Source organism: Trametes versicolor, assembly GCF_000271585.1.
Source record: "Trametes versicolor FP-101664 SS1 unplaced genomic scaffold TRAVEscaffold_3, whole genome shotgun sequence".
Lineage (NCBI taxonomy): Eukaryota > Fungi > Basidiomycota > Agaricomycetes > Polyporales > Polyporaceae > Trametes > Trametes versicolor.
In genome coordinates, this window is record NW_007360323.1 from 1,486,609 (window position 1) to 1,508,606 (window position 21,998).

Sequence of the window (21,998 nt, forward strand, 5' to 3'; positions counted from 1 at the left end):
GAGCATAAAGCAACACAGGAACCATCGGCCACGGTGCACAAGGAGGAAGACGGCGTAAACCTCAAGGAACGATCGGACGAGACGGACATGCGTCGGGGGAGTATAACCGCGGAGTTCTCACCGTTCCAAGTATAGGCGTGGTCCTGTTTCGGACTTTGAACATGCACTTACGGGGCTAAGGAAGCACGCTTACGGGCTTCCAACTCCGGTCTCTCTGAGAATAGACGCCGATCAACAGAGCCCGTCGGGACGAGCACCACGGTGACGCCGTCCGCCCATGCCTCTCTCGCCGCCGACGTTGTAGACGACGTTGAAGACCTCTTCGACCGCCTACCCCTGCTTACCATGGCCGGTTCGTATGAATCCAGCCAGTGGGGGTGCGCTCTTCCCCACCTGCTTTTCATCCTCGCTCTTTCTCTCTCGCTTTTCACGTCTACGACCGCGCAGCCCGCCACGCTCCAATTCTCTGACTGTTTCTCCAGCTCAAATACATCTCAGAAACTCGATGTCTCGACTGTCTATGCTCAGTTCTTCCCTGCTGGACCCTCGAGTGGCGCCTACATCAACTTCACGGTTATAGGCACTACGCCTCTGCAGATCATGGCTGCATCGGACGGGCCTAATCCCGTTGCCAGTGAGTTTGTCTACTCGTGTGAGCAATTGACAGGAAGTAACCATTTACCCTGCCATACAGCGACCCTTTTCACGACAACTGAACTGCTCACCTTCGCGCAACCGAATAACAACACTAATTCCTTCTTCTGCAACTCCTTACGCCCGCCATCTCCGCTTGACACACCCGACGCCCATAACGGCTTCTGTCCACTGGATGCCGGACCTTTCGCGTTCTCGTCAAAAGTCCCCATCCAGCCTGGCTCCGAGTTGGCGACATTCGATACGCGGTTACGAGCTCTGGACCCCTTCCAACACGAACTGCTCTGTCTAGATGTGAACACAACAGTCCTGAATCCCGGTCCGGTAGATTCGGTATACGGACATGCACATATCATCTTCTGGTGCACCGTCGGGCTAGCGATCGGGTACTGGGCAATTGTAGGCATCGCACGCCTTGTTGCTGCTTGGGGCCGCGGATCATCTAGGGGAGGCAGCGGCGTACTAGCGAAGCTCGAAAGCGCCGGGTTTGTCTTCGCCAGTGCGCTGAGCGGTGAACGGTTTGCGTCGTCTCCTGCGCTCATGCGTTTCTGTAAGTGGTCTTAAGACTCTCGGGTCAAGGCACCGTTATGGAGTGACGTCATGTCATAGGTACGCCCTCGTTGCGAGACATCATCTTCCACACACAGTGGTGCGCCGCCCTGTCTATGGTCGCTGTGCAATGGCCGATGTTTGCCTGTAAGTGAAGATATGCATGTCTCGAACATACTGCTCACTCCCAAGTCAGACCCGCTCCTTTCGCAAACTGCATGGTCGACCCTGAGTTACAGTGAGTTCTAAGCATCTCCGTTAAATAATGTAACCGCTAAACTCTCCGTCAGACATCACGATCTCTCAGGGCAAGAATGCACGATGGAACCCGCTGTCTGTCACGCCATATGACCCTCCCTCAAATTTCGCCGATCAACTTAGCGATTCCACTTCCCCCATCTTCATCGACAGTAGTGCACCGAACTACTTCTTCCAGCTCCCGGACAATGCCACGACCGGCATACCCGCATTTGCGTGGTCGGTTGGCCTTCGGCCCCAGGATCTATTCGGTGTTTGTCTCACCCTCTTCCTGGCTATCATCGCGGCGACGATCGTCATCAGCATATTGGTTTGGCTCTTCGACCTTATGATGTCGGTACTATCAGGTGGGACTGGTACCAATCATCCCGCCGCTACCTTGGCAGGTTCTCGTAGCCCTCGCTACTCGGCGGGCAGCAAGGACATGCTTGACGGTCCAGGGATGTCTGCCGTCGAAGAGAACAGATCTTTCAACGGCAACTTCCTCTTCCGCGGTTCACCGGCACGCTTCCCAGTCGGACGGTCATGGTGGCGCAGTCGCGGTAGCTTCATCTCCTTCCACGGGAGCGTCCTGCACGGCAACCTTGTCCGCATTCTCATCCTCTTCCACCTCCCCATCACCATCTTCTCCTGCTACCAGCTGAGCCTAGGCAAAGCGCAGGTGTCGACGGGCACCTTGGTTCTAGCTGCCCTAGCGTTTACGATTCTCTCCGTCTTGATCCCGGCATTCCTGGTGCTGCGTCTTACGCTCACGCGGACAAGCAAGTTGTACGACGAAACCTGGACCCTGCTTTCTCTCGGGCCGCTTTACAACCATTACCGGCATGGCTCCCAGCTCTTTGCGTGCACGCTGTTCGCTATCAATTTAGCGTTTGGCGTTACGATAGGCTTCGGACAGAAGAGCGGGACCGCGCAGGCTATCGTCATCCTTGTAGTCGAGGTGGCTGCCGCTCTCGGGACCAGTATCTGGTTGCCGTGGGGTCAGGGTGCCAGCATGGGGCTCATCAGCTTCCTGTTCTGCGTTGGGAGAATAGTCATTGCGGTCCTTCTCGTCATCTTGACACCAGTAGTGAGTCTCAGGGTCTCACGCCGTTCCGAAGTACGTAACACTAAAATGCAATTCCTAGGTGTCCATCGGCGCCGGTGCGGGGCAATGGGTCGCGTATGCGATTCTGTTCATCTTGGGCCTGATTTACCTCGCATTTGCCTTGATGCTCTTCGTCAAAATCCTCGAGGCCTTCCTGCGGATCATAGGTGGCATTGGCTTCGGGAGAAGCAAGCATGTCGTCGACAGTGGACTCCTTGGGACCATGGGGCTCATGGGCTGTTGCGGGTCCCGACGTCCCCGCCGCGCTCGTGGTTACCGCGCCGCGGATGCCGGCAAGCAACCACAAACCCTCATGCTGTCTAGACCTGCGCCGCCCTTCAAGGACTCTACACCGCCCTCGTCCGGACCGCCATCGGTTCTCCGTCCGGAGCACGCAATGCAACCATACAAGGAGGATAGCGACGACGAGACAGGCTTCATAATGGGCGCGTGGCAACCGTTCCCGGGACCCGGGTACAGCGCAATGGAGGAGCCCCCCGCCCCAGCACCCTCGCCGCCCAAGTCAGGGTTCTCGCGCGTGGCCGGCGGCCGCGCGCATTACGAGTCGCCTTACGCCATCGCGTCCGGGTCCACGCAGACGTTCCCCTCGGTGGAGCGCGGCGCGGGCTCTGTTGCGCAGCCCTCTGTGGCGGACTACTCGCCCCCGGGGACGCCGTCGATCTCGAGTGCGGCGAAGGGCCTGCCGCCCGGGGCGATGCCACCCTCGGCCCACGTCCGGACAAAGTCGCAGACGGCTATCATCGAGAATGTGTCTGCCGCGCTGCCGTACCAAGGCGCTGCTGGGACGGCGGCGGCCCCCGACGTGCGCGGCGAGGCGGCGGCTGGGGACGACGTGGGGGCCCTCGGACAGCCGAAGAAGAAGCACTGGTTCAACAGGCGCAAGAATCGGCGGATGAGCGAGAGCGACGCGCTCCCGAGCACGCCCCCTGGGCAGGATGCGGGTCGTTCGTTTGTCGTGGTCCGGAAGCAGCGCCCCGGGGCACCTTCGCCGAGTTCGTCATCTGCACCGCCCGCAGAAGACGTGGTCGAGCAGGAGCGGGGACCGTCGTTCTCGGCGCTGCGGGGTCCGGCGCACTCTGACCCACAAGCCCCGTTCTACGCAATTTAGCCTTGTTCATCGCTTCCTAATCTTCGTGCATGTTTTTCGCGCTGTGCCGCCCCCCTCATACATGGTATACCTTAGTTTTGGGACAATAGTTGCACTGTAGTTCTCGGACAGTCTAACCTATTTAGTTTGCTCTCGACCTCGTAGCTCACGTACCATGTACTCGTATTCGCTCACCATCCACCATATATCCACATCGTACCTCAAAGTCTATACATCCGTTCACTGAAGCGTAAGGGAGATTTGCAACGTCCATCACTAAAGCTGAAGCATAGGTTTCTTGACCATGCCCCTCACCGCTAGACCACCTGCAGATCTGGTGTAGGAATTTCTAAGGAAACGGTAAACCCAGATGTTGGATGCTTTGGCCACAGTCGACGCTCTTCTCGTCCCGTGGTCCACTGCATGTGAATGGTACAAATACCCAAGATTACTCGATTGCGGTAGATGGTGGAGGAGCTATGGAAACAACTCGCACTGCTGTACATGTTAAACAAAATTTATACAGTCTATCGATTCCCCATAGCCTTCGCGGAGTCCGTCATCGTGCTCACATCTCATCGTCAAACTCATCATCCAGCGGGGCCCCATCACCAAGCCAGACCACCCTCCAGTCCTCCGCGCCCTTCTGCACCCACGCATACAGACCCTCGTTGCCCCCGTCGCCCGCCCCGTCCTCCTCGGCCGTCGTCGTCGAGTCGTAGCTCTGGTAGCTCGACGTCGAGTACGACCTTGCGAGGCCCGGGTAGAACGGCCGGTTCCAGTGGCCCCCCACGGCGAGCAGGCCTGCAGCACCCCCAATGTCCGCCTGCGCGCGGACGGGGTCTTGCGCACGGCCTTTGCCCTTGCGCTCAGACAGCTGCGCGAGCGGCACCTCCTGCACCTCGACGCCGTCCTCGCCGAACGCGGTGATCTGCAGGAACGGCGCCTCGTCCGGGTCGTCGGACGTGCACACGCGTGCGGCGACGGAGTGCGGCGGCGCGCCCCAGTAGAGCACGCGATGCGGGGGAACACCTGCGAGGCGTGCCGGGAGCGGGTGCGGGACGATGTGCGACTGGCGGCCACGCGTGAGCAGAAAGAGCTGGGTGGCGGAGGACGGCTGGAAGGACGGGCCGGGCACGCTGAACTTGATGGGGCGTGCCCAGGGGCCCTTGTCCTTCATAAAGGCGCGACCGTCCCAGGACGCACGGGAGCGTCGCGTGGGGGAGGTCGTGAGCAGCGACTGCTGCTGTGCGCCCCAGTTGTCGTCGTAAAGATCGACCTCGCCGACGGCCGAGTCAGCGATGCGGATGGTGCCAGCTTTCTTCTCGAAGATGACGAAGAGGCTGAGCTGTGTGGGGTAGTTGAGCACGGTCGAGCCGAAGGAGGACACGCGGGAATGCCGGTGGCTCTGTGTGTCGAGGGCCGCGGAGCGAGGAAAGATGTCCGAGGGGCTTCGCGACATATTGTCCTGCACAGATTGATGGATAAAGGTGATGCTACGCGCGGCGAGCGGCGTGTAAAACTCCTGCAGGGTCGGTGAGCATCGCAGTATGCGTGAGATGTGCTATGTGTGGGCGGAATATGCGCACCTTCGCCAAACGGAAGGCTCGTTCTCCCTTCGGGGCTTCGTACAAGAGTATACTTGACTTCGTCGCAACGGCGAGGAGCACCCCGCCCCGACCTCGCTGACCTTCGTTGCGCCAGATATCGTAGAACAACACAGGGTTGTTGTGTAGTCTTGAGCCCGCGGATGCGAGAGGCGTGAAATGGGTCGCCCATCGTAGTGGTAGATCGCTCACGATATCCCAATCAGAGTCGATAGAATCTGTCCGCCTCACCGAGGCTACCCCTTTACCCTTTTGGGGCGACGTCCAGGATGAAGCCAGTGAAGAATACGAAGCCTGTGGTTCGGGTTTTCGCGCTGATGAGCTCTGCGGTTGCGCTATCGCAGGATCGAGCACCAGGTTCTTCAAGCCCTTCGTGATGGAACTCGGAGGCCGGTGGTGCTTCTTGACAGAGCCTTGCGAGTTCTTCCCTGTCGCCGAATTGCGTAAATCCAGCGGGCGGGCGTCCTGATAATCAGAGCGGTTAGAAGCTTGCATCAATCAAGTGCGTACGAGAGGCATACCTTCTGGGTAACGATCCACTTCGCGAGGCTGACGAGACTGGCCAGGTTGTACATACGGAGCATCCGAGGGGTCTCTTGGTCTTTGGACGAGTCGGCTTCCGTGCTGACCAGGGCAAGCACCACGCCTTGCGGCGTGCCCTCGCCCGTGCTCTCGGATTCCAGGATAGTCATCTGGTGAACACTAGGAGGGATGGTTCTAGCACACTGTCCGTCTGGTAGGACATGACCGCGCTCACCCTTCGCCCTCCCAGATGAGCTTGGCCTCCGCGTCGGAGGGCCCTTTCTGGTTCTCGTCCTCGTCGGACCAATCACTTGGGAACATGTCTAGGACAGACAGACCCTTGTCATGGCCGATCAGCAGCAGGTGGTGATTGCCCAAGGGAAGCAAACACCGAATCGGTGACGTAGTGTGTGGCAAGAATCGGGACCCAAAGTTGTATAGCTTCAGGCGCGACGGCGCGAGGGGTTCGGGAATGAGCGCGGCCGGCACCGGGGGACGCTTTGTGTGCGTTAATGGAGAGACTGGGAGTGCGGATAGAGGGAAATTGGTTTGAAGATGTAGTTGTGGATGGAGCACATGTGGTGGAAGGGATGCATAGGACGATGTTGCGCTAGAATACATTGAGTTGGGATGTGAGGACGAGTTGTACGCCGAGGGCGCGTAGAAGCTGTTTGTCTGCGACGGAGGCAGGTAGACGGAGTTGGCCTGGTATGGCGGCGCATACATTGAGTTCGTTTGCGACTGTGGCAGGTAGACGGAGTTGGCCTGGTATGGCGGCGCATACATTGAGTTCGTTTGCGACTGTGGCACATAGAGGGAGTTTGTTTGAGACGAGGGTGCGTAGACGGAATGCGCCTGGGATCTAGGATCCACAGCTTCCTGAGGTTGCTCGAGCTAGGCGGGGTGTCGGTTGGAGCACATGCAGACGGCATTACGTTGTGAACAAAGACTCACTCCGTTTCCCCATCCTCTTTCTCTTCGCCGCTGTCGCTCGTCCGGAGTGACATCAGCGTACCGCTCTGCGGCTCTACATGGGGCCAAGGTGAAGCCAAGGTTAGTATGGATGAGCGCCTGTACTGAACGGAGATCGCACCTCTTCTCGATCCATTCTCTCCAGCGACCAAATCTGGGGGTGGCCGTTTGGTATTATATCACGAGCTGAACAAGGGCGCAAGACTGACCTCGAGTTCGGACCGTGCTGGGATGCTAGATCGTCGTAGGTGGGTAGAGTGTCTCCGCCGGCCTGGTCCTGCTCAGGTAGGGGCGGAACATGGAAAGAATCTGATTGAGACATGGTAGGCGATACTAGGAGGCGGGTGCGCGGGGTTTCTGGGACTGCGACGGACACATCAACGACGGAGCAGGGAGAGTGGGAGAGCGAAGGTTATGGCGGCAGCGCTCAGGCTCGGACGGCGGGCGGAGGGTGGCGGTACATGCTAGCGTCCCGGCGACGGCCTCCCAAGCATTTCACCCGTACGCGTTGCATCGCTTTCATTCTACTCCCTCTCGATCGCCGCTGCTGCGGCCGCGGCTCACACTTAGCGCTTTCAATCCAAGCACTTGCACAATAACATAGAGAACTACAAAACACAAAAGGAACACATGCGGAATAACATACACAACCGAAACCAAGACGACGGGTGAGTGGCAACCTGTGAATGGATGTCAGAAGCTTAGTTAGTGTGCGAGCGGGGCTGGTCCCCATATAGTGGAACTCACTCGTTGCGCTGCCCCTCGGTCCTACCAATTCGCGCTGTACAACAAGCCGGGGCCCGGCTCTAGCCCCGCAACGCGGAGAAGAGAGACCAGACGGCTATCATGTCCGCGACGAAGCCCCGCGCCATCCCGAGGCCGTTCAGGATCTCCATCCAAGTTAGGCCCTCGGCGGCGCGCTGCCCTACTCTTCTGTAGTGCTCGTCTACCAGCCTGGGGTTGTCGCTGAAGATGAGGACGTCCCTGCGGTCCTGCCAGCTGGGCTGGGCTCGAAGAATTCGTGTGTGGTAACCCGCAGCCTGCGCCGCATCGCGCTGTCCTTGGAGGTCTTCAGGCCACAAAGGCATGACATATGCCATGCTGGGGTGGGCCTGGACTACCTCGTGATGGAAGTACTCGTGCTCCTCTTGAGTTCTCATCCGTCTGAGGGGCGCATTCGGATACCTCGCCCGCGTGCTGGCGGAAGGTCTAACCCGTTCCTCATCTCCTCTACGGTCCGCGGCGGACTCTATACGAGCCGAACTGGACCCAATTTGAATATTTCCGAGTTGCAAGACAAGGTTGGTGATGGTCTCGGATGACTGGGCAGGAGGGGGGCTTGAGTGGCGTCTGTTATTCCCTGCGCCCGGACTGGGGGGGATAGGAGGGTCCACATATGGACAACCAGATGCAGGATGCCCCTTCCGTGGGCGGCCGCAATATCGACAGGTAGGACGCGCACGTTGGGTAGGAGGGCTTCCGGTACCCTGCCCGTCTCGCCAGGTGCCGCCGATGCGCGCGCTACGGCGGGGTGTGGAGGGAGCATTGATTGTGATGTTCTGCAAGTTGCCGTTCATCGTGCACCGACGACTGGTCGATCCGGGTGGACTGCGACGTGAAGGGAGGGGGTGGACTGGCCGAGAAAGGTATGTTCTGAGCAAAGTGGCGCTCATTTCGGACGCTTATATAGACGATTGAAATGCCAATCTCCTTTGTCAAATTTCGTTCTTGACGAGCACTCCTTGAGGGTGGGGCTCGTATCAAGGTTAACTAAGATGAGTTTGAACGAGACACTTTGGTCATTGCTTTGGCAATATAGCGGGTTGTAACGTTCAGAGTAGCTTCTGAAACACGGTTGACAAATGTAGTGTTGAGAGCATGTTGGCAAACAGTCTCGGCGGCGCGAGCTGCATCTCTTCGAGCGCGAACTTCTACCTAAATTACCTTTTTCGTCAAAGACTCGGAGGATCGAGATCTGCATCTCATGTCACGTGATGTGCGTAACAGAATTTTGGATTCTCTCTGGCATCTGCTCGAGCAAGTACTGGCTTGGGCTTCCCTCTAACACACTCTGGGGACTTCTGTCGGCTCTGGTTATCCTAAAGGTCTCTATACTCAGCCTATAAGCGCAATGGCCAAAGTATCCCAGCTCAAGCAGCTCAAGAGCGCGCTCGACCAAGCAGGGCTCTCGCACCAACCGCAGGCGGGAAAGAAGCGCAAACGCGCCGCGCCCACCGAGCGCGACAAGGAGAAGAAAGCCGAAAGGCTGAAACAGATCCAGCAGAAGCTTAACCCTTTTGATGTAAAGGTGACGAAGCTGAAGCACGACGTCGGCGGGCGGAAGATCATTGGCACGACCGGGCGGCCTGCGCAGGCTAAGCAGGCGGGAATCGAGCAGGTGCGTACTTCGTCTTTAGTTGTCCAAAGTACGCGCACAGGCTCACAGAGCTTTCCCTCATTTTTGTTTGTATCCACAAATGACAGAGGAAAAGAACGTTGCTCAAGGAGTACGAGGAGAAGGATCGTTCGGGAGGCATTGTCGACCGCCGGTTCGGTGAAAATGATCCCACCATGACGCCTGAGGAGCGTATGCTGGAGCGGTTCACGCGGGAGCGTCAGCGCGCGTCGAAGGGCGCCGCGTTCAACCTTGACGACGAGGATGAGCTCACGCACTACGGGCAAAGCCTGAACAAGCTAGATGATTTCGACAATGTCGGACTGGGTCTGGACGACGAGGACGACGGTGCGTAGTGTGATAATGCGTCCTTTCGTGTGGAAATTAAATGCTGCATGTATAGATGCAATGGACAGACGAGACGAGGCAAGACGTCATTTTGGTGGGTTCGAAGACGAGGATGAGGATGACAACGATGATGAGGTAGGCCTTACACAGAAACACAGCGGCTGTACCTAACTCGTTTTTACCAAGCCCGAGAGGAAGAAGTCGAAGGCAGAGGTCATGGCAGAAGTCATTGCGAAGAGCAAGGAGCACAAGGTTCGTTGCACATCGTCCCCCGAGATCTTCCTTTCTGAATCTTACCCGTGTTGCACAGATGATCCGTCAAACACAACAAGAGGAGGACGAGAATCTCCGTCGTGAGCTCGATGGAGAGCTTGACTCTATCCGTTCTTTGCTCTTTGCTCGGCCACCCGCGGAGACGGCTGCCGAATCGTCCTCCGCTGCCGCTCCAGAATACATCCAGGCACCCCTAGCACCGCCCGAGGATGACAAAGAGTATGACCAGTATGTGCGCGAACTCGCCCTCGACCGGCGCGCAAAGCCCAAGGACAGGACGAAGACCGAGGAGGAACTTGCCCGGGACGAGAAGGAGGCGCTGGAGAAGGCGGAGCGGAGACGTCTCAAGCGCATGCGGGGAGAGGAGTCGGACAGCGAGGACGAGCAGAAGGGCGGGAAGCGTAAGCAGGCGCGAGGACGCGGTGGGGACGACCTCGACGACGACTTTTACGACGATGAGGCAGAAGCTGGATTGGGCGCTGGCCTTGTCGGCGACGTCGCAATGGAAGTGCCAGAAGACGAGGATGAAGAAGAGGAAGACAGCGAAGACGAGGACGGCAGCGAGGCGGAAGGCTCGGAAGAGGACGACGAAGAGGATGGTTCGGTCGCCGCCGAGTTCGAGAGTGCGGAAGAAGACTCCGGCGAGGAGGACGGTGAGGAAGGCGAATCCGAGGCACTCGTTCAATCGAGCCGGAAACGCCGCTCGAAGTCAAAACCCGCGCGGAAGGAGCTCCCGTACACTTTCCCTTGTCCAGAAACCCACGACGAGTTGCTCGAGATCGTTGAGGATGTGGACGAAGCGGACGTCCCCACCATCGTCAAGCGCATCCGTACACTGCACCATGCCAGCTTGGCAGATGACAACAAGTTCAAGCTGCAGGTCAGTCCCCCAATATCGTACCTCGAAATGATCAGCATGCTCATGTCTATTTAGCGTTTGAATTCCGTTCTCATCGAACACATCCTCTACATCACTGCTCCCCCTACACCACGATTCACACTCCTATCCTCTCTGCTCCCCCACCTGGCCGCGCTCACGAAGACATACCCCATACAATCTGCGGAGGCCTTCGTCGAAAAATTCACCCTCATGAACAAAAACCTCAAGCGTGGTCTCTCACGAGGTGCCACTGACTCAGAAGCCAAGACTTGGCCAGGGCTTCCTGAGCTTTCTCTCCTACGAGTCGCTGGTCAGTTGTGGCCGACGAGTGACATGAATCACGCCGTTGTCTCCCCTGCACGGGTGCTTATGGGCTCCTACCTCGGGCTCTGCCGCGTCCGGTCATTACAAGACATCGCCAGCGGCCTGCACTTGTGCAGCTTGTTCATGAGCTACGAGAAGCTGTCGAAGCGGTTCGTTCCGGAGGCGATCAACTTCCTCGTGAACGCGATTCTCCATCTGGCCCCGCATTCGTACCAGGACGCCTCATCGGTACCGGGAGACTTCCCTTTGCAGGACTTCCGACTTGCTTCGACAGCCGAGCTCGCATTGACGAAGAAAGCGAAGAAGTTGTCGCCAGGAAAGCCCGATCTCAGCAAGTGCCTATCCGATGTCGACCTTGGAGAGCAAGAGAAGGTCGATCTGCTCGCCCTCTCACTCGAGCTCCTTGGTCGGTTCGCCGACATGTACAAGGGCCTGGAGGGCTTCATTGAACTGTATACTCCGGTCCAGGAGATCCTCGGTTCTGTTAAGACCAGCAGCATTCCTTCGGATCTGTCGGTGAGTTCGCCCACCCACTCATTTCGCTCTTTCATCGGCTAAATGTCCGTTCAGACTCGTCTACAGTCGCTGCAGGACACGCTTAGCCGTCTGCTCAAGTTCGCTCTCCAGGGGAGGCATCCGCTCCGCCTGCAGGCGCACAAGCCGATCCCCATCCCGACCTACGTGCCCAAGTTCGAGCACACGTCGTCGAACTACCTCCGCAACCGCGACCCCGATCACGAGCGCAACGCGGCGGCGAAGCTGCGCGCGGAGTACAAGCAGGAGCGCAAGGGCGCGATACGCGAGCTGCGCAAGGACGCGCGCTTCCTGGCTGGGGAGCAGCAGAAGAAGCAGAAGGAGAAGGATCTCGAGTACAACAGCCGTATGAAGCGCGTGTATGGCACGCTCGAGTCGGAGCGGGCGGAGGAGAAGGCGGAGGAGCGCGAGAAGGATCGGGACAAGAGGCGGGCGGGCCGCAAGTAGCCATCTACCATATAGGATACCGCCTTTGTGTTATGTCACTTCACATACCTCTTGCCTATGCATTGGTATACTCGAATTAGCGCAGAGCACCTCGCGCCTACATATTCATCGAAGACTCTAGAGGTATATGGCCCTCTGATCATCAAGCCGCTAGTAAGCGCTCGGCGTAAAACGCGTCCAGAAGCGCCTACCCTGGTTCGCGTTCGTGCCACCGACGCGTCGCGGCGTCGCGACTTGCTCTCTTCCATCATCACTGCCTGTGAAACTCCCCAAACACATCCAGGAGTGGCTTCCAAACCCCCAATAATGCGCAAATGAGCTCACAGCTGCCACTGTCCTCGCTTCCACCGACATTCCAGGAAGATGGCGGGCCCGCCCAGTTCCTCGACTGGATGCAAAGCCAGATGGACGAGTTGTTCGGCGACCCACATCTCGTGCTTACACCCAAGCGACATGAATGGGTCAAGACCATCTCAAATGTGCTCACGGTTCTCTCTCTGCCGTCCCCAGTCGAGCTGCCGTGGGCGACCTTGCACGAGCAGAACAAATTCGCCGAAGTATCCCTTTTGTTGGTCTACCATGCTTCTCGACGCGTCCCTTCACTCTTCGCGGGAGAAACAGTACTCGCCCAAGCTCTGTTTTCCGCCATCACGAACCTATGTGCAACTCTCGACTTGTGGATCGACGTCGACGTACCCGACGAGATAGACTACCTGAACCCTTCCCAGCTATACACTAAGGCGACCGCAGCCGCTGCTGCACTCATGCAATCTCTAGGGAATGAAGTGCTACCTCAAGCTAGCCCTAAGGCCCATGGGATTGTGGGTGACCTCCTCAGCCGATATCTGGGACTAGTGAACGGTGCGTCGAATATACGTTTCAAGCTGCGTGTGCTGATAATTCCAGAAGAGCTCCTGTGGCCGTCGGAGGATATCGAGTTCCCGAAAACCATAGCGCTATGTACTACCGAGGAGGTCGTGAAAAGTCTCTCTGCTGCTTCCAAGGTTATGACTATAGTTGGGTTCCTGTATGCGTACTCACGTATGTTATGCAGGGCTGTAAAATCAATATTCTTACGCCATCACAAGTGCTGCTAGTAGCCACGAATCTCTTGGAGATATGCTGCACGGCGCTTTCCTCGATCAAGGCTCACCACTGGTTCCTAGCAGACCTCATTCGGGAAGCGGCGCAAACGACTTTGAAGGCCTACGAGCAGCTCTTCTTCTCATCTGCGAACCACGGCGAGACTACGTCCAGGGCTCTGGCGCGGATATGTACGGCCATGTCCACACTCGCTACGGCCTATGGGTTTGAAGCTGTCGCTGCTAGCTGTTGGACCAGGCTGCTATTGTATCGCATCGAAAGTGGACCGAACAGTGCCTGGGACAAGGCCGAACGAACCATGACAGCGACTCTGCGTTCCTCTGGGTTTTCCCCTCCAGACCACGCTGACTTTCAACCGCTGCTCAAAGGTTCGCAAAGAGGAGACTGGGAGGACGGTGGTGAGAGCTTGAGGGTATGCATGCACATTTTGCCTCGGCCTTAACTTGCTCACGCTCGCGTACGTAGGAGCTCTGCGAAACTTATCTCGCTCGTTTCGTCCCTCTACTGGATGAGAAGATACTCCAGGATACTCACGACTTGCTGGACGACGCGTCGACCTCGTACGATGCCCTCCTCACTGCCGTCGACAAACGCCTGCAAGAGCTCTCTCCCTCGCATAAGGGCAAGGAGGCGCGATCGGACGTACGCGCGTCGAGGCAACTCGCTCGCGACGCTGTGGAAGTAATCATAGAGCCTCATGTACTTGAATGGATGGACGACGACGATTCTCTGACGGGTATTGAGTTCATCCTTCGAGCCCTGGCTGAGGTAGACAATCGGTTTGAGAAGCAGTGAGTGAGCACTTGCTTGTACCGTATTGCGTTACACCAATACCTTTAGCCCGGTCTGGAATACCGCCCCCACCGCGCTGCAAGCACTCGCGAAGAAACTAGGCGAACTCCCTTGCCTCCTCATTCACGGGAAGGAAGCCTGCTCCACGGAGTCCCACCAGCCCGACCTAGGTTTCGCTGCCGTGTACCTCAAGGTAGCCTTTCGCATTCTCGAAAACGACACCGGCAGTTCCGACAGACTCGAAGTCGCCGTACGCGCCGCCGTATACGATTCACTAGGCAAGTCCCTCCGGCATCACACCGCAGTCACGGATGAGCGCATGTTCGATGATATCCTTGGCTTCATTACGCGAGGGATGCGAGACCCGGAGCGCCTCGTCCGGCTTGCTGCTGGGTAAGCCTTTTGCTTCGTTACGAGACGAACCACTAAGTATACCTTTACTATATAGTCGTGCGTTGGTTGACCTTGTTAAGCTCGTACAACGCCTGGACGACAGAGTTGCCGAACTCATCTTGGCCATCTTCCAGAAGATCAATGGTCTCCTCCGGCACACAGAGAATAGGATCAAGGAGACGACAGCAGTCACTGTTAGCCTGATTGGAAAGTGAGCATTCTCTACAGTGCTGGCAATGAAACAGAGACTCAAATGTGTATAGGGCTTCTACAGGCATTGCATTGCGAGAGAGCGTGTGCGCACTGGTCACGCAGCTGTGTGAGCATAACCCAGTCCTCAAAGGGGGTGCAGTGCTCCAGGTACTTGCTCATCATGTTATTTTGGCCTATCGACGCTGAACTGAGTATTCGAACTTCAGCTCCATACACTGGTCAAACATCATCAGAAGTCACCCTATAGCCTGACCGCCCCGTATCTCAACCGCATAGCGCCATACCTCGTGCACAGGCTCAAGACGCATCCAGAGGGTGTCCAGGAGTTCTGCCATTTCCTCTCCGTTTCGCAGCACGACTTTGTGAACTTGACCCTCAAGCACACGCTACCTCAGCTGTTTGCAGACAGCGACTTGAAAGGGCTCCAGGCCGTCGCGTTAGAGATGTCGACAAATGTTGCTATGCTGGTGCTCGACAACACTCATCACATCCTGGCCCATACGTTCATGCTGCAAGCCGTCGGTCATACGAACAAGACGCTCCATTTCATCCTGAACGTACTCAAGGCAGCCGCGACCGGGGCTAACACGCTAAGCATCACGACAATTGTGGATAGCTGCAACGTCCTCCTCTTGACTGAGATCGTTGTATGTCTTGGGGACGATGATCCAGATGTCGTCGACGCAGTAAGTTTAATGGCATACCGAACTGCTTGTCAACATGCTGACGCCTGACAGGCAAGTCAAGGCCTCCGTAAGGTCGCACGTTTGCTCGCACCGCAAAAGTCTAAGCTGGCTAGCGGTTCCGACGAAGAGTATGCGGCTTGCATGAAGGAACACATGCTGGGCGTCATCTCGACTTTGAACGACATGCTACAGGAGGTTCACGGGAAACAGTCGATCGAGTCGAAGCAGAAGATCCTGAGAAGCTTTGGCGAGTTCGCGAAGCAGGTTGGTTCCGCGATCAGCAACGTCGCCCCACAGGTATGTCTATCGTCATCGTTCGCACTGCACCAATTGCTGAGGGCCTGCGGTGTAGATCATGGCAACGTTGCAGACCACTCTGATCATCCCACAACTCTCCGACGCGGCTCTACAGAGTTGGCATGCCTTCCTCGCAATGTTGGAGCCCGCCGACATCGGTCCTCATGTGGGACCTACGAGCGCATCCTTCGTGGCTTCCTGGTCTCTGTTCTCCGATCGCGGTCGCCAGGCGGCTAAGCAATGTCTGGACTACATGGTCCTGAACCGTGGTCAAGAACTCGGTCCTTATCTCAAGGAAGTCGCCGATCTCAGTTCCATACCTGAGCTCGCCGAAACGAACGCGGCGCTGAAGGACCTGAGGTCGGCCTGGACGCCACAACAGAGGTTGACCGCCCTGCTAGAGCGTCTGGACAGCGAGAGCTTGGCCGTCGCTATTCAGTCGGCGGTGGAGCTGAAGGCGTTCTTGTCGGAGGCAGACGAAGAGTACATTCGGTCCCTCACCTTCGGCGACGTTTTCGACCCACTCGTCGGGCATCTCGTCGCTGCTCTCTATCGTGCGGCGTGTAGAGATGGCGAAGGAATGCAGACGCTCCACGACCTTGCCTTCGACTGCATCGGTATCGTTGGCGCTATCGACCCTGATAGATTTGAACTGCGCGTCAACGACAACCGGATGATCATGCTCAGCAACTTCACGGACGAGGCGGAGTCCATGGCGTTCGCCATGCACCTCATTCGCGACGTCCTCGTCGGCGCCTTCCGTTCGACCAGCGACATCAAGTATCAAAGTTACCTCGCATATGCCATCCAACAGCTCCTACAGTTCTGCAAGTTCCCACCGGCCCTCGTCAACCCCGGGGGTTCGAACTCTGTCCCTATTAGGGTCCGGAATCGCTGGAACAGCCTTCCCAAGCATGTCCTCGAGACGGTCTCCCCCCTGCTAGAAACTCGTTTCAGCTTGGAGATTCGTCCGCTCAAGCCCCTTGCGTACCCCATATATCCACACCATGCTACGTATCGCCAATGGGTACAGGCGTGGACTAGTGATCTGATCCAGAAGGTCTCGGGTACTGGCGCGGCGCAGATCTTCCAGGTCTTCACCTCAGTAGTGCGCAACAAGGACGTCGGTGTTGCGCATCACATTCTACCGCATCTGGTCTTGAACATTCTAGCCTCTGGGGAGTCTGACGATGGAGCCATTCGGATGGAGCTATTGTCTGTGTTGGAGGACCAGGTCAATCCGAATAGTCGTTCTTCCCCCGACAAGAAGCTCCTCAGTGCACAGGTTGGTGAAAGCGGCGCGACCCTTGTTCAGACGTACTCATGTACTCATGCGTCACTAAATAGATCGTCTTCATGCTCCTCGATCACCTCAACAAGTGGCTTCGCGCCGTTCGTCAAGACCTTGCCAGGCAGAAGGCGGACGCCAACAGCAATCGACGGGTGTCCAGGAACTCCCAGATCAGCAGTGACGCTGGCGAACAGATGATGAGGATCGACTCCCTTTTGGAGAGCATCGACCAAGGCCTCATGGCAGATGCGGCGTTCCAGTGCAAGGCCTACGCGCGGTCGTTGATGAACCTCGAACAACGCCTTATGGCCTACCGCTTACGCGATGCTAGGGCCAAACGCGACGCGGAGCAGCGTGGAGATGCTGACGCAGTGCGCGCCATCGAGTCGACCAACTACCAGGACCAGTATGAACGCCTGCACGAGCTATATGCGCACCTCGACGAGCCAGATGGGATGGAGGGTGTGTCTACTGTGATTTTGTCGCCGTCTCTAGAACATCAGATTCGCCAGCACGAGAGCACAGGCGCATGGACTTCTGCGCAGAGCTGTTGGGAAGTGCGATTGCAGTACGAACCAGACAACCTCGAGTACCACCTCGGCTTGCTACGATGCTTGAGAAACCTTGGTCATTACGGTATGTATCGTTCCTTTCAGCTGGACTACCACCACTGACAGCTTCATGCAGACACCCTACGCACACACGTAATGGGGGTGTTGACCCAACATCCCGAGTGGAGTGCGGACCTCGTCGGTTACCAGATCGAAAGCGAGTGGATGGTAGGCCGTTGGGATGATGTGCAGGCGCTTGTTGAGAAGACGGATGCTCGTTCACCAGCAGTCCATTTGGGACAGATCTTACTCGCCATGCGCACGGGCGACGCCTCAGCGGTGACTTCTTCCCTCCTAGAGGCGCGGAGGGTTCTGGGGGCGTCCATCACAGCAACCGGCGCAAGCGGATATCGTCGTTCCTATGATGCCGTGCTCAATCTGCATCTTGTCCATGAGCTGGGGGTCATCCACGATGTCGTGAAAGGTCTCCGAGCAGGTCCTATAGGCGCCAGCCAAAGGAGCGACCAAACTTTCCAGAACCTTTTGCAGCGTCTCTCCGCTCGGTTTGACTCGACACTGCCCACATTCCGAATTCGAGAGCCTATCTTGAACATGCGGAGGACAGCTTTCAATCTCAGGTGAGCGATCATATAATTTTGTTGCGACTCACTGCGGCTTAACATTGCTGGACCAGCGGATCTCATAGCGAAGGGGTCAAGGACGCCACTGGAAAATCGTGGCTGACGAGTTCGAAGATCGCGCGGAAGGCGGGACACACCCAGACTGCATACAGCGCGATCCTGCAAGCTCAGCGCTGCAACACTCCGTACTCGTTCGTTGAGAACGCGAAGCTCGTCAGGACGCGAGAAGACCCATTGCGCGCCCTCCAAGAGCTCGAAAAGGCGATGCGCCTCTCCGGTTTTCTACCTCCGGAGCGAAGCCAAGGGCAGGACGCTGTCATCGATTTGACGGTTGGCTCAGAAGAGATGCGGATGAGGGCAAAGGCATGTTCTATCATAGCTGACCACGAAAGCTGCTCAGTTTACAACTTGCACAGATCCACGTGCTACGAGCTCGCTACATGGACCATTCAGACCGGTTCGAGGATTCCAGGGTTTGCAAAGAGTTCCGCAGAGCGACCGAGATGTGGCCAAAGTATGCACTTCGTTCATGCAGCGCCACGTAATAACGTCTGATATATGTACTTCCGACAGATGGGAAAGTGGTCAGTTTCACCTTGGCCAGTTCCAGGACGACTGTTTCAAGGCTCTACCGCCCGCCGACAAGAAGACCAGGTGCGTGTCGCCGAAGGCATACAGTAGTGCTAAACTAACGCCGCATCCCAGGGGCATGAAGATGAATTTTCAGACTGTGCGATGCTTCGTACGCGCCATCCGATACGGATCGAAATACATCTACCAGACCTTGCCTCGCGTGTTGACTATCTGGCTCGACCTCGCCGAGGACCCACGTACTAATTCTGGCGACATATTCAAGAAGATCAACGACGAAGTAAATCGTGCTATCAAGACAGCCCCAACGTATAAAGTACGCCCACAACACGGTGTTTGTATCGTGATTGCTAGCTCAATGTTTGCTAGTGGTATACGGCGTTTCCGCAGATCGTTTCTCGCATAGGAGTTCAGCATCAGTCAGCATACGACGTCCTTGCCGTCCTTCTCTATACGGTCATACAAGAGTACCCGAAGCAGGCGCTGTGGCTCTTTTCGGCCGTAGCGAAATCGACAGATCCTCAACGAGCGAACAGGAGCAAGATCATTCTGAACAAGCTCCGGGTAGGAACACTTGCATTGGACAAGTAACATTTCATTGACGTAATGCGCTGCAGAGTGTGAACAAGAACAATGTGCCCGCACTCATCTCGACTATGACCAAGATGACCGCAGATCTGCTGAAACTGAGCAAGCTCGAAGCTACGGATAAGAAGCCCCTCAGTATGGCGAGAGTATGCGGGGAACTGCTCAAGCTCATGCCCTCCGCCGTCCTCATTCCACTACAAGAATCCCTCACGGCCAGTGTTCCTCCTACCTCCGCGTTGGATGCGCAACATAAACCGTTCCCTGTAAACGCACCCACGTTCGCCCGTGAGTCTAGATATCACAATGTGATCATAGCATCTACTAAAAACCATATAGGGATCCACGACGAGCTCGAGGTTATGAGCTCAATGGCGAAGCCGAAGAAGATGACAATCCAAGGGAGCGACGGACTGATTTACACGTTCCTGGCGAAGAAAGACGATCTGCGCAAGGACAGTCGGCTAATGGATTTCGATGCCATTCTCAACAAGCTCCTCAAGTCGGATACAGACTCGCGTCGCCGCCAACTTCGTACGTCATTCGTAATTACCAGCGACTTCTTGGATGCTCACGCTTTACCCCCAGACATCCGTACATACGGAGTGGTCTCGCTGAACGAAGAGGCTGGCTTGATCCAATGGGTACCCAACACGGCTCCCATCAGACCGATTCTCCTCAGACTGTACGATCGTCAAGGCATACAGAGCTGGGTAAGAAGCAGTTTGAGATGCACGCTGGATCGGCCATGCTTATTGGGTGAAACTAGAACAACACAATACGACAGGCCTTCGACCAGGTCAAGACGACTACGGAACACGATGAGGCCGCCAAGATATTTTCCAACAAAGTCCTATCACAGTAAGTGTCAAAGGCCGGTCGACAAGCAACAGGATATCTGACAAATTATGTCTCTTGACCAGCTTCCCGCCGATCATGCACGAGTGGTTCATAGAGACGTTCCCGGAGCCCTCCGTTTGGCTTGCAAGTCGGACAGCGTACAGCCGTACGACGGCCGTGATGTCTATGGTTGGATACATTCTAGGGTAAGCATATCGTTTTCCTTATATGCGTCACGGACTGACACAAGCATACAGCCTGGGCGATCGGCATTGCGAGAACATCCTACTCGATACCAATTGCGGAGACGCGGTTCACGTCGACTTCGACTGTCTGTTCGAGAAGGTATGCAGGCCTCCAAAATCTCGCCTGTACCATCACATCTGACCGGGCGTACAGGGACAAGCTTTGGAGACACCTGAGGTTGTCCCATTCAGGTTGACGCAGAACATCATCGATGGATTCGGCGTAACGGGGGTAGAAGGTATGGTGTCCATACAGTTTATGCTCCGCATTAGCTCACGTCCTCCTAGGCGTGTTCCGTATCTCTTGCGAGGTCACCTTGCGGCTTCTGAGAGAGAACAAAGACTGTCTGATGAACGTCCTCGATGCCTTCGTGCACGATCCACTTGTCGAGTGGGCGGACAAACTCCGACGGCTCACTCGTGCAAATCCTCTCGTGGACATGCGCACCGTATCCCAAGACGCGTTGGGACCTATCGAGGAGAAGCTGCAAGGGATCTTCAAGCTTCACAAGTCGAGTCCGGGGAGGCAGCTCTCGGTCAGCAATCATGTCCAAAGCTTGATCCTGCAGGCGAGCGACAATCAGAACTTGGTAAGTCATTTCACCCCCTCCTGCGAATTAGGCCAGTTCCTAACGCGCGACGTACAGTGTAGAATGTATATAGGATGGGCTCCCTATCACTGACCTTTTCTTTCTGGCTATTGCGGACATCGATCTTCTGTAGAATATTCACTGACCACGCTGCGCTGTATTATACACCACTGACCCACTGTACTCGTACAAAACATACCATGCCATCTGTTACGACGCCTGCGTTGCGCTCTCGATCTCTTTCTTCAGCTGGCTCAACTCCGCCTCCTTATTGAGTACCTGCAGCTGCAGCCTTTGGTACTCCTTCGCGAGCTGTATACGCGCGGCCTCGAGCCTCTCCGCCTCGTCCTTCTCCATCTCTTGCGTGAACTCCGGCACGCCGCCCTTGGACGCTTCGAGCGAGCCGGGGTTGGCTGTGTGGAATGGCACCGGACGTCGCTTGGTCCTGGGCAGCGGCTTCGGCGGGTGCGCGGTGAGGATGTTGAGGAACGCCTGGTACGGCTCGTGGAAGACGATCTCGTCGTATTGCCAGGAGTGCACCGGGCCCATCTTGGCGGCAACATCGAGTGGCGGGATCTCGGGCTCGCCGCTGCCCGGGGCAGTCCAAGGGTGAAGCTTCAGGTGGTGGTAGAACGTGATCGACTTCTCGCCGGACTCTTGCACGAACATGATACGGATGGTGATCTCAAATTCACCCCAGCTGGATACCACCGTCAGACGCGCTTTTCTACAGAGCAGTGATACACAACGCACCCCGTTTCCGAGACTTCAAAGGGGGGCTTGTCGACCGCTATGAATGGTCACAAATACAGTCTTCGACAGAAGGGAGCTCACGCCACTCACTTCGGTTGGGGTTCGTGTACGTGTCGTGCAGCTTGAACGTCACGCGCTTTATGAAATGACTGAGGTCATCCGCACCCCCAACGATGTCTGAGTCGGGGGCAGACGTCGCGCTTCGCACCGCGACTGTCCACCGATGTGTGTGGTCTGGGGTGGGCAGCGCCTCCCGCTCCTTTTGTGTCAACACCCAGGCGGTGTTCCCATAGATGATAGGACGGTGTATGTCAAGTCCCTGTGCGGCGAAAACATATGAATACGCGAGGAAATGGGTGGACGGCGAGAGGACAGACCTTGACGCGGACGCGATCGCTGGAGGCCATGGCGGTCGAGACGAGCCGCGCCGGTTCGGCTGTTGGGACTCCGCCTCGCGCCGTGCGCCTC

At 56.7% G+C, this 21,998-nt stretch overlaps 5 protein-coding genes across 5 annotated transcripts; 3 read left to right on the forward strand and 2 right to left on the reverse strand.

The window, feature by feature from the left end:
• Positions 1-393: 393 nt before the first annotated feature.
• TRAVEDRAFT_143570 (uncharacterized protein) lies at positions 394-3,874 on the forward strand. The gene is made up of 6 exons (XM_008037328.1): positions 394-634; positions 695-1,204; positions 1,264-1,350; positions 1,400-1,441; positions 1,494-2,530; positions 2,589-3,874. Exons 1-6 carry the CDS (start codon positions 601-603, stop codon positions 3,675-3,677), a joined length of 2,799 nt encoding a protein of 932 aa, XP_008035519.1. The 5' UTR covers positions 394-600; the 3' UTR covers positions 3,678-3,874.
• A 215-nt stretch (positions 3,875-4,089) lies between these two features.
• Positions 4,090-7,142, reverse strand: TRAVEDRAFT_162987 (uncharacterized protein). The gene is made up of 7 exons (XM_008037329.1): positions 6,967-7,142; positions 6,879-6,911; positions 6,740-6,812; positions 6,021-6,679; positions 5,785-5,965; positions 5,246-5,728; positions 4,090-5,181 (listed from the first exon to the last, which is right to left on the reverse strand). The coding sequence occupies exons 1-7, from the start codon at positions 7,077-7,079 to the stop codon at positions 4,225-4,227; spliced, it is 2,499 nt and encodes an 832-aa protein (XP_008035520.1). The 5' UTR covers positions 7,080-7,142; the 3' UTR covers positions 4,090-4,224.
• A 421-nt stretch (positions 7,143-7,563) lies between these two features.
• TRAVEDRAFT_44439 (uncharacterized protein) lies at positions 7,564-7,917 on the reverse strand (the record flags this gene model as incomplete). Its single annotated transcript, XM_008036832.1, has 1 exon — positions 7,564-7,917. One exon carries the CDS (start codon positions 7,915-7,917, stop codon positions 7,564-7,566), a length of 354 nt encoding a protein of 117 aa, XP_008035023.1.
• An 894-nt stretch (positions 7,918-8,811) lies between these two features.
• TRAVEDRAFT_162991 (Nop14-like protein) lies at positions 8,812-11,981 on the forward strand. The gene is made up of 7 exons (XM_008037330.1): positions 8,812-9,155; positions 9,242-9,500; positions 9,556-9,635; positions 9,687-9,752; positions 9,811-10,653; positions 10,708-11,493; positions 11,548-11,981. Exons 1-7 carry the CDS (start codon positions 8,889-8,891, stop codon positions 11,956-11,958), a joined length of 2,712 nt encoding a protein of 903 aa, XP_008035521.1. The 5' UTR covers positions 8,812-8,888; the 3' UTR covers positions 11,959-11,981.
• Positions 11,982-13,629: 1,648 nt separating this feature from the next.
• TRAVEDRAFT_162993 (uncharacterized protein) lies at positions 13,630-21,959 on the forward strand. The gene is made up of 26 exons (XM_008037331.1): positions 13,630-13,853; positions 13,903-14,247; positions 14,303-14,458; positions 14,511-14,607; positions 14,667-15,146; positions 15,198-15,443; positions 15,499-16,728; positions 16,791-17,370; positions 17,422-17,923; positions 17,980-18,256; positions 18,319-18,440; positions 18,500-18,580; positions 18,632-18,833; positions 18,887-19,081; positions 19,135-19,390; positions 19,442-19,636; positions 19,691-19,815; positions 19,872-19,963; positions 20,026-20,148; positions 20,200-20,287; positions 20,342-20,426; positions 20,476-20,777; positions 20,835-21,477; positions 21,531-21,567; positions 21,621-21,849; positions 21,908-21,959. The coding sequence occupies exons 1-23, from the start codon at positions 13,774-13,776 to the stop codon at positions 20,868-20,870; spliced, it is 5,895 nt and encodes a 1,964-aa protein (XP_008035522.1). The 5' UTR covers positions 13,630-13,773; the 3' UTR covers positions 20,871-21,477; positions 21,531-21,567; positions 21,621-21,849; positions 21,908-21,959.
• The last annotated feature ends 39 nt before the right edge of the window (positions 21,960-21,998 follow it).